Source organism: Lotus japonicus, chromosome 3 (assembly GCF_012489685.1).
Source record: "Lotus japonicus ecotype B-129 chromosome 3, LjGifu_v1.2".
NCBI classification, from domain to species: domain Eukaryota; kingdom Viridiplantae; phylum Streptophyta; class Magnoliopsida; order Fabales; family Fabaceae; genus Lotus; species Lotus japonicus.
The window spans coordinates 12,946,069-12,960,445 of record NC_080043.1 but is presented as its reverse complement, the minus strand read 5'-3'; the positions used below and the strand labels follow the sequence as shown (position 1 = coordinate 12,960,445).

Here is a 14,377-nt window from a genome sequence, read left to right as displayed (position 1 = left end):
GCCAACCCCACTAGAGAGAGTTTAAGGTTCACTAGTAAAGTAGTGCACCTGCATCCCTTTGTAATTTGTAGAATATTTTGTAATAAAGAAGTTTATGACAAAATATGAAAGGTTGTAATCAGACATGATATAATTAACTCTATCAAAATATATCAAATTTTTATCATAAATCACTATAAACACAATTTGTGTCTAATTCCTGCACCTAATCAAATTATATCATGGATGTATGAGTATGACAATTATAATTTTACATAAATAATTTTTAAATGACGGTACAATTTAAATAGTGTCACACAAAATTAAGAAAAAAAAGGCTCAATAGCATTTTTAGACCCTCATTTATCACGATTTGACGGTTCTGGTCCCTTATGAAATTTATTAGCCTACAACGTCTCTCACTTTTACTAACTGTTGCAGTTTGGTTTTTTGTCAACTTTCATCCAATATTTAACGGTTTTTAATTAAAAAATAATTAAAAATAAGGCTTGAAGAACAATTTTATGTTTTCTAGTAGACATTTTTATGGTTTCTAGTTTTTTATTTAATTGATTTTTAATAAAAAACCGTCAAAAATTGGATGGAAGTTGACGAAAAACCAAAACTACAACAATTAGTAAATGTGAGGGATGTTGTAGGCTAATAAATTCCATGAAGGACCAGAACTGCCTTATCATGATAAGTGAGGGACAAAAAGTGCTATTAAGCCAAAAAAAAAAAAAAAAAACCAAATGAGAATAGGGAATTTTAGTATTACTTACCTTACACTACCTGGTGCATCTTAAACAACCCCATGTTGCACCAGGTGCTTATAAATAACAGGAGCCTTCCCATGCTATTCCTCCCTAGGAAGAAACACAAACTTGATCAAGTGTTCTTCCGCTTTCTCATATCATCCTTTTGGTTCTTCAATATTTGTTCTCCTGCACCGCCTTAATTTCTCAACTCAAGCCTCTCTCCTCAATCAAAACAACAGAAATGGCCTCTGAAAAGCTCAAATGTTGTGCAAACTTCCTTGAGAACTCGAAACACTACTTTGCCATGATCGCTTTGCAGTTCGGCTATGCAGGCATGAACATCATCACTAAGGTTTCCCTCAACCGAGGCATGAGCCACTATGTTCTCGTTGTTTACCGCCACGCCTTCGCGACTGCTGCCATCGCTCCATTCGCCTTATTCATTGAAAGGTTCATACAAAAACATGCACCTTAGCAAGTCAAAGAAAGTATTTGTTTCACTACTGAAAAATCTTTGATGATTTATGCTAAAATCCATTCATGGTTTCAATTTTCCAGGAAAGCTCAGCCAAAGATAACATTTCGGATCTTCATGCAAATTTTCATCCTAGCTTTGCTTGGGTTAGTTCCCTACTTCAATGCACTTTCGCTTTCTGATTGTATTCTTGGAAATCCTTTTACAATTAATTTCGCAGTCAAAATTAATTATGAAGAGAAGGTTATACTAGTAGTTCCTGGGAACTAAAATTGATTCTAAATAAATTGATCACTATTAATGACTTAGTGGAAACCGAGAGTGTTAGATAGCTTTTTATAAGAAGTTTCTTACATCCATTTGACTATATGGTAAACAGGCCTGTGATAGATCAAAACTTCTACTATGCTGGGCTGAAACTCACATCCCCAACATTCTCTTGTGCAATGAGCAACATGCTTCCTGCCATGACTTTTGTGATGGCCTTTTTATGCAGGTAAAGTGTTTTTGAAGTGTTTTAATACATTTCACATAATTTTTTCTTTTATTTCATTTCCACTTATTTTCTCTCATTATCTCAATTTTATATTTCTATTAAATCAGTTATTGTATATCTTATTTTTCTCCCTTCTCTTCCTATATATCTCTCTGGTGTGAGGAGGAATTTTTCCTTCTTAAAATGCTTATATCTAAGGATCTCTAATTGATTTTAACTGTGGATGGATTACGTACATAAAATAGGATGGAAAAGATCGACATGAAGAAGGTGAGATGCCAAGCAAAAGTAGTGGGAACCATGATAACTGTGGCTGGTGCAATGTTGATGACCTTGTACAAAGGCCCTCTTTTGGAGATGGCATGGGCCAAACATGCACCTCATGATCAACATAGTGAAACCAATAATGGTACAAACACCACAAGATCCTCAGACAAGGATTGGTTCTTAGGCTCCATGTTACTCATCATTGCCACTCTTGCTTGGGCATCCCTCTTTGTTTTACAAGTAAGTGATCGCATGCTTGTACATTCAAATAATGCAGACACTCAAAGTGACATCTAATTTTTCTCTTTGTTTGTCTATTTTCTTTCTTTCACACTTGGAGACGTGTCTGTTAAATATCTGCATTAATTGTAGAAATCATTTTCCCATTTGAATCTTTTTTGTGTGTGCACGTGCCTTAATCACGTGATAATCATTTATGTTTCATGTTATTGGGCAGGCCAAAGTCATAGAAACGTACAAGAATCATCAGCTAAGCCTCACATCACTAATCTGCTTCATAGGCACGCTTCAAGCTATTGCTGTTACTTTTGTCATGGAACGCAAGCCTTCTGTGTGGACTATTGGCTGGGATATGAACTTACTAGCCGCTGCATATGCTGTAAGAATAAGATTTCTTTTTATTTTTCTAAATTTATTCAACGAATTAATAAATGATTGTTTAGCGTAATAAATATCGTGTTATAATAGATAATATTTTTTTTTGGGTAAGCCAAATGAATTGATAAGAGACACAATGGATACCTCAAATAATAAAAATTAACTAATTAGGATGCTTTGTTCCCCCACTTACAGCAAGTAATCCATACTTTTTGTTTCGAATAATTAAATCTTTACTGATATGATTATTAAATTCTTGTTTCAGGGAATTGTGACATCAAGCATATCATATTACGTACAAGGGTTGGTAATTAGGAAGAAAGGGCCTGTTTTCGCTACTGCATTTAGTCCTCTAATGATGATCATTGTAGCCATCATGGGTTCCTTTATCCTTGCAGAGCAAATATTTCTTGGAGGGTAAATTTCTATCCATCCCTTTCCAAAAAAAATATTGTTGCTTCTTATTCAAATATTATTTTCACTTATGTATATTCCTACCATCGGGACTAATTTCATCGAAACTCTGAAATTACATTAAATAATTATATTTTTGTAATTGAAACAAAGAAAACATTTTCTAACACTGAAATTCAATTTTGGGTTTGTGGATACAGGATAATTGGCTCCATCTTGATTGTCATAGGCTTATACTCTGTTCTGTGGGGAAAGCACAAAGAACAAGTGGAGACCAAAGTGGGTGAGGATATAGCCTTGCCTGTAAAAAGTGGTCAGTTTAATGGAAATCAAGGGACACCTGTTGATTCCACTGATCAATGTTGTGATGAAGCAAAATCAAATGAGAAAGTAGAAGCCAACAAGAACTCATCAATTGTCATTAGCATGTCTGCGGCCGAATAATTTTGATACTTTCACATTCACTTTCGTTTTTATTTACTTTTCCATCAGCTCTTGCTTCGTTGTCTTTCTTCTCTTCTCTTATCGCTTCACTTTAGATGTGAGGTGAAATTGAGGTATGAAGGTATAATTTTCCGTCCCAAACGCTATAACAAGAGGTAATCAAGAAACAAAGGCACACGCAACATGAAATGTCACTAGGGATGGACCTTTTTTTTTCATCTTTTCATCCACCATTTTGTCCCTTTTAACTTTTTAGCCAATTTTCCTTGACATTTCAATCAGCTATGTTATGAAAGGAGCCATGTTTGCATTTAAGATTTGCATAATTTTGTACGAACTTCAAACTAATCAAGTTATGATAGAAAAATCATAAACTTTACGTGTCTCTTTTATCCACGTACATATTCTTGCCTCTTCAGTTATGGAATTTTCTTAATGGTTGCTGACACCTGATTCAGATCCCACTGAAGCTGATAGTGGTTTCAACTTTTTAAAATTTACAAAACATTAAGTGTTCATTATTGAGAATCATGCTTATAGTGCATCTGATTCCTCATTCGCCATATTCATAGACAATATGCCGTTAAGTTGGTGACGCTATATGACAAGAGAACATGAATTGATCATGATAATTGATTAAACAAGAGATACATTGAGACAGCACCATAGCTGATTCATCAATTATATAAGTGATTTGTCCATTAAGAATTTGGGACTTGGAGTGCAACATAATTACTCTCTTCCTTTTTCTCTCTTGTTTTGATGATCCAATATGTGAGTCTTTTTTTATGCGAAAAAATCACTTTCCCTTTGATTATGTTACTCAAATATAAAATGATAAAGGTCGTTTCTTATTCTAGGGGTACACGAAAAGCAGTTTGCCTACACAAGGCATCTCAACAAAGAAAAAAATGATAATACTACTAATAATTAGGCTTAATTACTTAAACATATTTTTAGTGGGGTTGTGGCTTTTTGTCCTTTCAAAAAAATTCATTGGTTTTCATCTCCTTAAAATCAAAATCACAAACTTTTGTCTCTACCGTTAGTTTTCTCAATAAGTGTTGTACCCTGAACGCCACACTGTTTGGGATTGAGTATCAAATTATGCTTGCGGAGTTGCTAGAAGATTTCATCCTCCCTTTGCCATGGAACTCTCACCATAAACCTCAATGTTTCACCCCAAAAGGCATCACCTTATAACAATAGTTTGTCGAGATGGTTATGAATGACATTTTGTGATTGTCAGTTGGGTTCATCCTAATCTGTTATACTCAGAGCGTGCATCCATGAAATTACACATTTTGCAATCAAAGGCCCCATCAACGAGCCTATCAATGCTTGATAACAAGTTAGCGCCTTTCAAGCATGCTTTGTTGAAGTTCATGAAGTAGTGCACATCCACCATTTTTCACTCGACCTCTTGACCATAACCACGTTGGACAGCCACATGGTATAGTTGACTTCCTGATGAAACCACTTTGTATAAATTAACTTCTTAGATTCCTTTATTGCGGCCCTCCACCTCTCCTCGCCTAACTTTCTCTTAAGCAATTGATTATCCACCTTCAACTTATGGAACCAACAAATGGATCAATTTATGAAAAACAATGATTATAGATAGCCAAAAGTCTTTAGTAATCCGGAAAAAAAAAGTCGGCAATGCTTAATTATGGACGGTCAAACGAAAACTAAAAAAATGTCGGTATTGGTGTTGTGGGTATTTTTTTCTGACGGGAACTTGAGGAGGAGGAGGAGGAGGAATAAGCATAAGAAGAAGAAGTGTTTGGGAGACTTGGAAGATTTTAACCATGCTTTACTAGCCAAACGAGTGTGGCGTCTACTATCCTCAAAGAGATCTCTTCTATTTAGAGTTTGGAAAGCCAAATATTTCCCGAGGAAAGATCTACTAGATGCTGAGGTGGGGTTTCAACCAAGCTATGAATGGAGGAGTCTTCGGGTTACCCTGAAGACCACGAGAGAAGGCTTAAAATGGAGAGTTGGGAATGGAAAGTTGGAAACAATATTAACATTTGGCGTATTAATGCTTGGCTTCCTGGGCAAGTAGATGTCATTATACGCTCTCGCCATATTTCATGTATAGAGGGAGGAAGAGTAGTAGATTTAATTGATGCTGGGAGTACGTAGGAGGTGGAAGGTGCATATGATTGGTCTGTTTTTTTACCTCTACAGAGGGGCTTGCTATTAAAAAGATTCCAAGGATGCAAATGACAAACTATTCTAGAGATGTAGCAAGAATGGGATATACTCGGTTAGACCTTTGCGACAATCACATACATGAAATTGATAGGAAATTCAATAAAATAAAGAAAACTCCAATGTAGGAATATATGCAGCGGATAATAATTTTTCCAACTTGCAAGAATCTGCGATGAATAATAAGAAATAATGACAGCAACTAAAAATCACACAAAGAAGGGACATCAAGATTTAAACATGGAAAAACATTTTTAGGGTGAGTAGTAAAAAAACCACGGGCACAAGCCGGTCAATTAAGCTCTATTATGATCAAAATAAGATACAAGAGATCTTAAATCAAAGCACAAATAATGCTCGACAACTAGCCAAAGAACTAAGCAATAAGCATGAAATAAAGAACTGAGAATATCAGAAGAAGAAAATACAAAAATCATTTCTATTATTCGAGACTTCTTTCTCTCATCTCATACAACTTCTCGCCGATTCAGCCGTTCAGTTTGATGAATCATAAGTTATAAACTGTTGCTCAAATTTCAGCCTGATCAGACGGTGAATGAAGTCGGAGTAGTGGCTGCTCAAGGTTCCAGCGGGATTGATTTATCTTCTCTTCTTTTTCACTTTTCTCTTACCTCTCTTACCAAAGTGAACTATCTCTCTTACCCTAATCTAACTCATCTCCACTAGTGTAGTCAAATTAATCCATAATTTTATAAGCGAGTTTGCCGCCATTTTCATAATTGCCGTGTGTTTTTTTACTGTAACTAAACATCACTTTTCCACCGCACGAAAAAATTAAACTCAATTATTATGGACTAATTTGATTGTTAGTAAAAGAAATTATTTCATAGAAAGTAGCATGCCCCTTTTTCCTAGACAAAGAGAGGGTTTTAGTTTTACCATCTAACCCAAGCCAAGCGGTGGCGTGAAATAGAGCTACGGCGGTGCTAGCGCGACGGAGAATAAGTGCGGTGCGGCGGCGAATCTTGTTGCGGCCTCCGGTGAAGACTGTTGAATTCAGATACGTGAGATCGATCTGGTAAGAGAAATTCGGAACAAGTGAAAACTTACTTTTTCCTTCACTTTTCCTTCCTCTCCCTTTCTTTCTCTCCATTTTCCTGTAAACCAAACAAGGACTTAATCAAAACTGTGATGGTTTTATTGCAGGAGAGAAACCTTGTTTTGTGCTGATTTGCGTTGTAAGGTCCAACAATGGCGGGAGTAGCTATACTTCTAGATCTATGGAGGAAGAATCAAAACTTGAGCTCTGGGCACGCCTTTCACTCTTCTGCCTCTTTCTCTGCCTCCACTGCTGCTACTGCAGCAGCCACTTTTGCTGCAGGGACCGGTTTTGCTTCCAGGGCTTTGTTTGGGTATGTTTGCCTCTGTTTTTCAGTGTTTTGGATGATGGATTTGCTTTGTTTTGTTGAAAGGTGTTCATATGGAGCATGCAATTTCACCAAATAGGATCGGTTTAGGTTCGGTGATAGGGTATTTGATGATTTGTGGGATTGGACATAGCTGCGTTACTATTTATTTAGATATTTTTTTATCCTACTGGTGAGATTTTGAGGTTTCTGATAATGGGTTATTGTTGTTTTTAAGTGTTGTGAGTGTTAGGAAGTGATTTGGTTTCTGGGTATCAACTGAAATCAGTTCAGAGATTAGGCTTATTTAGAATTTTTTTATGTTTTTTTATGTTACTGGTGAGGTTTCGAGGTTTTTTGATCATGGGTTATTGTTGTTTTTAAGTGTTGTGAGTGTTAGGAAGTGATTTGGTTTCTGGGTATCAACTGAAATCAGTTCAGAGATTAGGCTTATTTAGAATTTTTTTATGTTTTTTTATGTTACTGGTGAGGTTTCGAGGTTTTTTGATCATGGGTTATTGTTGTTTTTAAGTGTTGTGAGTGTTAGGATGTGATTTGGTTTCTGGGTAGTGGGTATCAACTGAAATCAGTTCAGAGATTAGGGTTATCCATTACAAGGACATGAGTAGTAGGGTTTTGCTTGGTTAACCCTATAAGTATTTGAGAGATAGAAATAGAATACATTACTTAACAAATGTTACTGTATGAGATTATAGGTGTATCAGCAGCTTAAGGAGCTTTATAGGTATCACTTGCTAAACTGCATGATGAAGTTTGCTAACCTTTGTGTGTATTTCACTGAAATAAGATGTTATGCATGAGGAAAACATTCAGTTACTTTCCAAAGAAGGCCAGGCAAAAAAAACAAAAGGAGTTGCTTTACACTGTCTACCCAAAATTTGACCTTGAGGACAAGGTCAATGCCGAGGAGGGGTGTAATGATACCTATGCCTTCATAGGCTGCACGTATCGTAGGAATAAAACATAAGGATTTAATCGTGTTATTTTAGGAGCATATTTCTGGATATTTACAAGTTAGAATTTTATTGTTTTTTATCTTAAAGATAGGAAATTAGGGATTTTGTTTCTTAATTAGATAGGATCTAGTTTCCTATTTTCTTGTATATTAATCATTATAAAAGGATGATTTCTGAATTGAATAATATCAATAAAAAGAATTTCCTGAAGAAACCTACAGTTTGAAGATGCTCTGTCAAAGACGAGCCACTTTTTCTTTATTCAGTCTGGGTTGCAAGAAGAATACTCTTTCTTCTAGACCCATGAACAGATCCTCCGCGAACGCGAAAATAGGAAACTAGATCCTATCTAGTTAAGAAACAAAATCCCTAATTTCCTATCTTAGAAGATAAAAAACAATAAAATTCTAACTTATAAATATCCAGAAATATGCTCCTAAAGTAATACGAATTAAATCCTTATTTTTTATTCCTACGATATGTGCAGCCTATGAAGGCATCCGTATCAACATTATGCAAGAGTATGATAGATTTGTTTGGTGTCAATGTGTTTATCTTCCTTCGTAGTTCGTTGAGGATTTGATTCGATTTTATTTCATTTTGGTTATGAGTGTAGTGGGATCTGAAACAACGCTGGAATTGAGTGTAGTGAGTGATTTATTATGTGTTGTACATATTTGTGTTTCTTCTTTTTTTTTTTAATTTGGACATGTTTTTCACACTAGGTTTCAATCCATACATTTAAACTGAATTTTAGGTAAATTGTACTTTACCCCTTGAAGTTTCCATCTAATTATGAATGAACTTTACTGTACAAAACTTTAAAATCCTGGAATTCCCTCCATGCAAGTTTTACAGACTAACACATGTTATTGATTTATCCTCCTAATACATGAATCTTACAAAGTTTTGTTAAGGTTTATTCAGATTGAATAAACCATACAGTAGAGAAGTGGAAAATACCATAGCTCCTCGTGTATATAGGAGAAAACAAGGAACTAGAATATCCAGTTGGTAAATTTTTGTTGAAGAAAATGATCTGCATTATGCCATATGAGTATATGACCTTAGCGTCAGATATTTTACTAAACTTAACTTTCCCAGAGCTTTTGAATCCTCAAAGGAGGTTTGGGCTAAGCTATGTATTTCTGAAACATCAGAGGTGTGAAACATAGTGTTTAACGTTATTGCACTCAAGTTTGTTTAGAGAAAAACCTTGATGGGCTAAGTATAATTTATCAGTATTATGGAAATAAATGCTGTGCTCTACTTTAGTTTAACCATGTGCACATACATTTAGCAGTCTTGCTACTTTACTTTCAGGTCATCAGTTGCACACTGTGATGCTGGTGCAGCATTATCTGAAGACTATATTTCTAGTATACAAAGTGCTTCTGAAAGGATTTTTAACTATGATTCTCTAAGACATAGTACAAAGCAGTACAATGTTGAGCTGAAACCTCTATTCTCTGCATTCGAATTGAGGGCCTTTGCAATGACTTCAATAAGGTCATTCTTGATGTTCTATTTACCTCTTTTGGAGCCCCGTGCTGAGATGGAAGATGATGAAGATTTCTTGGAGGATAATCAAGATCACCATGTCGATTTGGTTGTGCCCTTAAAAAAATCAGTGAAGCAAATCATACGTGAGGTGAGATTTTGTCTTACTTTTTCTATTCTTGGTTAGTAAGAGTTTTATCTTTTATTTTTCACAATTTATGACATTGCTTTGAGTGATTTGTCTTTTAATATCAGTAAACAACAACAGTGTTGAGCTGCTATATGTAGCTTTTAACACGGGCAACCTCATTTCTATTTAAATTCTCTTTATTACTGGTAGATAAACGTTTTAATTGGGGTGGACAGCTTTTACTGTTTGTTAGTTAAATTAAGCTTTTAGTTTGTCTCATTGAATTTATTGCATCTACAAACTTCTTCGAAAACACGTACATATTTTTTGCCCATACTTGACGTAGGGTAACTAACTACCTTAGGGCTTGTATTCAAAAGATATAGGGAGAGAAGAATAATGTGCAAGGTATTGCTCATGGAGATAATGTGTTCCGGTTAACACCAAGGTAGTGTTGACGAACTTCTATTATTTTGAAAATTCTGAAGTCCCTGTAACTGATTAGCTCTAGAAACCAGAATTTATTACGAACATATACTTAAAATTTGTACTATGGTGTCTCTCGGTTTTGGCTAGAGATGGCAGGAAAACCCACACCTGCAGGCCCCGACCCAAACCCAACCCGAAATTTCGGGCGAAACCCGATTTCTTTGGGTTTGGGTTTCACTCAAATTTTAAAACTTGTTTGGGTGTGGGATTGATTAAACCCAAACCCGAAGTCTTGTGCATGTAATTACCAGCCCTTATATATAATATTAAAGTTACTAAATAGGGTTTTCTTTAACGTATAAACAAGAACTCTGTTTTCAACTTCTCGTCCAGCCCAGCCTTCATCTTCAACTTCGCGTAACGCGTGGGTGTAATCAGCTTATATTCATGTTGTTCTCTTACGTACATGTTGTTTCCAGGTCGGGTTTTTGGGTTTTTTTCGGGTTCGGTGCTCACATCGGGGTTTGGGTTTGGGCTTAACTGTTGCACCCATATTGGGTTTGGGTTTGGGTTTGCCAACCCTTGTTCTGGCCTTTTGACTATCTGGCTTTTAGGACTATGCTCTCTCTCCTGCGTTACTGCCTTTGATAATGAAATTTGGTACTATGGTGTCTCTTGTTTTCTTTTCTGTTGTTAATTACTCAAACTGAAACTACCTAGTTATTAAATTAATCTGGTTCCTTAAATTTTTATTCTACACTGTGTGGATCACCATGATGCATCTTACATTCTATTTCTCTATGCTTCTGACACTGTTTAGAACTTAGTTGGTGAATTGAATGTGTCTTGGATGCTGTAACAGACTAGTGTTGTGACTACTAGAAGGATTTTGGAAAGAATTGCTGTCCATTATGTTTCACAACGAATGGCGTGGAAACTTCTTAAAGGTATGTTCTCCAAACCTGTTTTAGATGCCCTTGCATGATTGCATCTGGGTGGGAGATAGGTTCGTTTGGCAGTGTGCTTTGATGAGATCACACAAGCACATATTTTTTCATGTTTTCTTGAACAGACGTCCCTAGATCAGCTACTCGCAAGGCTGCAAGGAAAATGCCGACTTTGGTTTACTTCTTCAGTGTGAGCAGAACTACTTTTAGAGGTAAATGTGATCCATGATTCATCTGTAATCTGTTTGTTAAAAGATTACCAGAGCTTTTGACATCAACTCTATTGTGCAAACTATGTGTTCATTATGTGCAGGACACATGCTTGGAGTTGCAGCATCATGGCTTATCCAAGTAGGTGTTGACTTGTATCGGTTTATTAAACCCATGTTCAAGTCCAAGGATGAGGATATTGATGGTGATAAAACCAAGCAAGTTGGACCTCTGGCACCAAAGATTGTCATTGCTACAATTAGGTGCACTTCATCTCTAATTTTTGCCTCCATAGGGGCAGGGATTGGTGCTACCATTGTTCGTCCATCACTTGGCCAGTGGATTGGTAAGTTTTTTGGATTTGACTCCTCTAAAGGGACACATTTTTTGGATTTGGGGATTGGAAAAATCAACGTTTGTTATTGTGATCATATACTTGCACATGTATAACATATTATGGTGCTCTACCTTTGTGCTTGCATTGTGTCAGGTTGTTTTTATTATTTCACTACCTAAGGCTAAATTATGTGATTTTTTGCAGGATGTGCTGTTGGTGATTTGACTGGTCCTATTATTGTAGCATTTTGTTTGGACCAAGTATTTCAAGTGAAACTTTAGTGCGAGTTATGTTTTCTGACTTGTTCCTTACCTGCTTCAAATGCCTGGTGCTGTTTTGATATGCCATTTCAGATTGAGCAACTCACTAAATTCGCTAGACTTCATTTTAGCTGAAAGCAATATGTAACATTTTTCCATGATAGCCACTTTTTAATTTAATTGTTTCATTTGATATTTCTAATAAATACAGTTGATCAACACTCTTTTATGACTTTGAATTATGCCAATTATTTTGAAATCCTTGTACTTCCCCCCAAAAGAAAGTAGTGAAACAATAATTTTCCTCAAAACTTTGATTCATTCTTTTTGTTCAATATACAAGAGTCACTTTCTTCCTTATTTTGAGTACTTAATGATGAAGGATTTCTGTACTTGTGATGACAATTATAATGAATTTTTCGAGAGAAAAGATGATCAATTTAGACATTCCATTTAATATCATACGTAAATAATATATTAGAATCAAAGGATGAGATTTAGTTAAATTAAGTTTTAAATAAAGAGCAATTGTCTTTATCTCATTATCTTATGCCACTCAGGAAGTTTATAAAAGAAATAGAATAAAAGTTCATAAAAATTCTGAAAAAAATTCAAAATCTGAAGAGAAAATTGAAGAAGAGTTTTGTGTTTGTTACTCAATTAGCCATGACAGGCAGAAAGAAAAGACAACTCTGAGACAACCCTAAAATTGCAATCTTCCATAATCATGAATAACACAAACAGTAGTCAATGAAATCCCATTTTTGAGCATCTCCTTTATACACTCTCCACCTCCTCCTCCTCCTTCTTTAGTACCTGCAGACAGCTTCATCTTGGTGCAGGAACAAGTGAGACAAGAGAGGGATGAGCCGGCGCAAGTGAGAAGGGGAAATTAGGGTTACAAAATGGGAAGAAAAGTTTCTTTAGCAAGGGACTAAAACTACATCTCGCTCACTTTAGAGGGACCAAAAATTTATTGAAACAATTCTCTTCGGCGATGCCCTTCACTACCATTATCGCTCAACAAACCCAACCATGGTTCGACGACATTGTTGGCCACCATCAACCATCACCACCCAACAGACTTTCATGTCGTCAAAACGATTGTGCAACCTTTACTATTATTACCACCACTGGGCACCCTCTGCAATAACATCTCCTTCTCGCTCTCCACCCAATATCAACTCTTTTTTTCACCACAAATTTTATTATAAAATCATTCCAAACCATTAAAGTTAAAAAAATGAAAAGACTTTGAGCAATGTTGTAGTCAATTGGAACCCCAGTGTACTACTGTTTTTTTTTATAAATGCAGTGTACTACTGTTGCTGCCATTGTGTTGAGCAATGCATTGTGAAATCTATTATAATAATATATTAAATCTTAAGCGTGAAATGTAGCGATGTGACATGTGATTTACTTTAGTCATATTACATAACTCATAGAGACTATCGGTCTTTAATTTCCCATTATCCTAAATATAATTTTCATTATAATTAATTACAATTTCAAGGTAAATAAACTAGATAATAAATTAATTTAATTTCTTATTAAAAATACAAATATTAGATTATCTAATTGATTGTGAAAATTGAAAATGATCACAACATTATTATTATTAATAAGCTTAATATTTCATTTTAGGCTTAATTCCAGTTTGGGCCCCTGATGTTTCACAAATGAGCGGTCTGCATCCCCTGTGTTTAAAATGTGCGGTCAAACTCCCTCATGTTTCTAAAACGGTCGATTAAAGCCCTTCCGTCCATCTCCGTCAGTTGACCAAACGGAAATGCTGACGTGTCACTTATTTAATTCATAAAATATAGGCTACTAATTGGTGACGGAAATAATCCGTCACAAAATCCTTCACCCAATACCTCTCACTCTCTTTTCTCCTCTCCCTAACAACACCATCTTCTTCATTTACCTTCTGCCTAACGCTATTCTTCTTCCTTGTCGTCGTCTTCCATCCCACCACCACCACCACCAATCCCATCACCACCAAAATCCTAACCTGCAAACTGAACCACACCCAACAACCACACACTCACCCCACCCGCAGAGAACCTCTTCCTCTTTTTTCCCCCAACAACCCCACCCCCAGCAAACTGAGTCGCGACCACCCATAAACCCAACCCCACCCCAGTAAACACCACAACCCAGAGATGAAGGAGGAAAAGGTGTGACAGAAATAGATCGGAGTCATAGCTGCTGAACGAGATCCAGCCCATGGTGTATGGTGGGTGGGTGAGGGCTTCTGGGTTTTTGGGGGGTTGGTGGGTCTCTTTCTCCTATTCTTATTCTTGTTCTGATTTTTCTAGATTTCAGGGTGTATGATTTTGTGGGTTGGCTGTTGTATTTGGGGGTTTGAAGATGGAGCTTTGGTTGGGGGCGATGGTGAGGGTGGGTTGCAATGGATTTTTGAGGGGTTGGTTTTTGGGATTTGGTGGTTGGGGGCGATGGTGGTGGTGGGCTCGATGGGATTTTGATCGGTGGGGGTGGGTTTCGATGGAGTGAGTTTTGGGGATGGGGTGGGGTGAGTTCTGGGTTCT

The 14,377-nt window shown here is 36.3% G+C and overlaps 2 protein-coding genes across 2 annotated transcripts; both read left to right on the top strand.

Annotated features, from left to right (window-relative positions):
• Positions 1-831: 831 nt before the first annotated feature.
• LOC130748730 (WAT1-related protein At5g07050-like) lies at positions 832-3,825 on the top strand. The gene is made up of 7 exons (XM_057601975.1): positions 832-1,187; positions 1,296-1,358; positions 1,592-1,708; positions 1,954-2,215; positions 2,433-2,594; positions 2,859-3,010; positions 3,208-3,825. Exons 1-7 carry the CDS (start codon positions 979-981, stop codon positions 3,449-3,451), a joined length of 1,209 nt encoding a protein of 402 aa, XP_057457958.1. The 5' UTR covers positions 832-978; the 3' UTR covers positions 3,452-3,825.
• A 2,705-nt stretch (positions 3,826-6,530) lies between these two features.
• On the top strand, positions 6,531-12,064 carry LOC130748655 (uncharacterized). Its single transcript, XM_057601888.1, has 7 exons — positions 6,531-6,707; positions 6,836-7,041; positions 9,336-9,663; positions 10,934-11,018; positions 11,144-11,230; positions 11,332-11,574; positions 11,770-12,064. Exons 2-7 carry the CDS (start codon positions 6,881-6,883, stop codon positions 11,844-11,846), a joined length of 981 nt encoding a protein of 326 aa, XP_057457871.1. The 5' UTR covers positions 6,531-6,707; positions 6,836-6,880; the 3' UTR covers positions 11,847-12,064.
• The last annotated feature ends 2,313 nt before the right edge of the window (positions 12,065-14,377 follow it).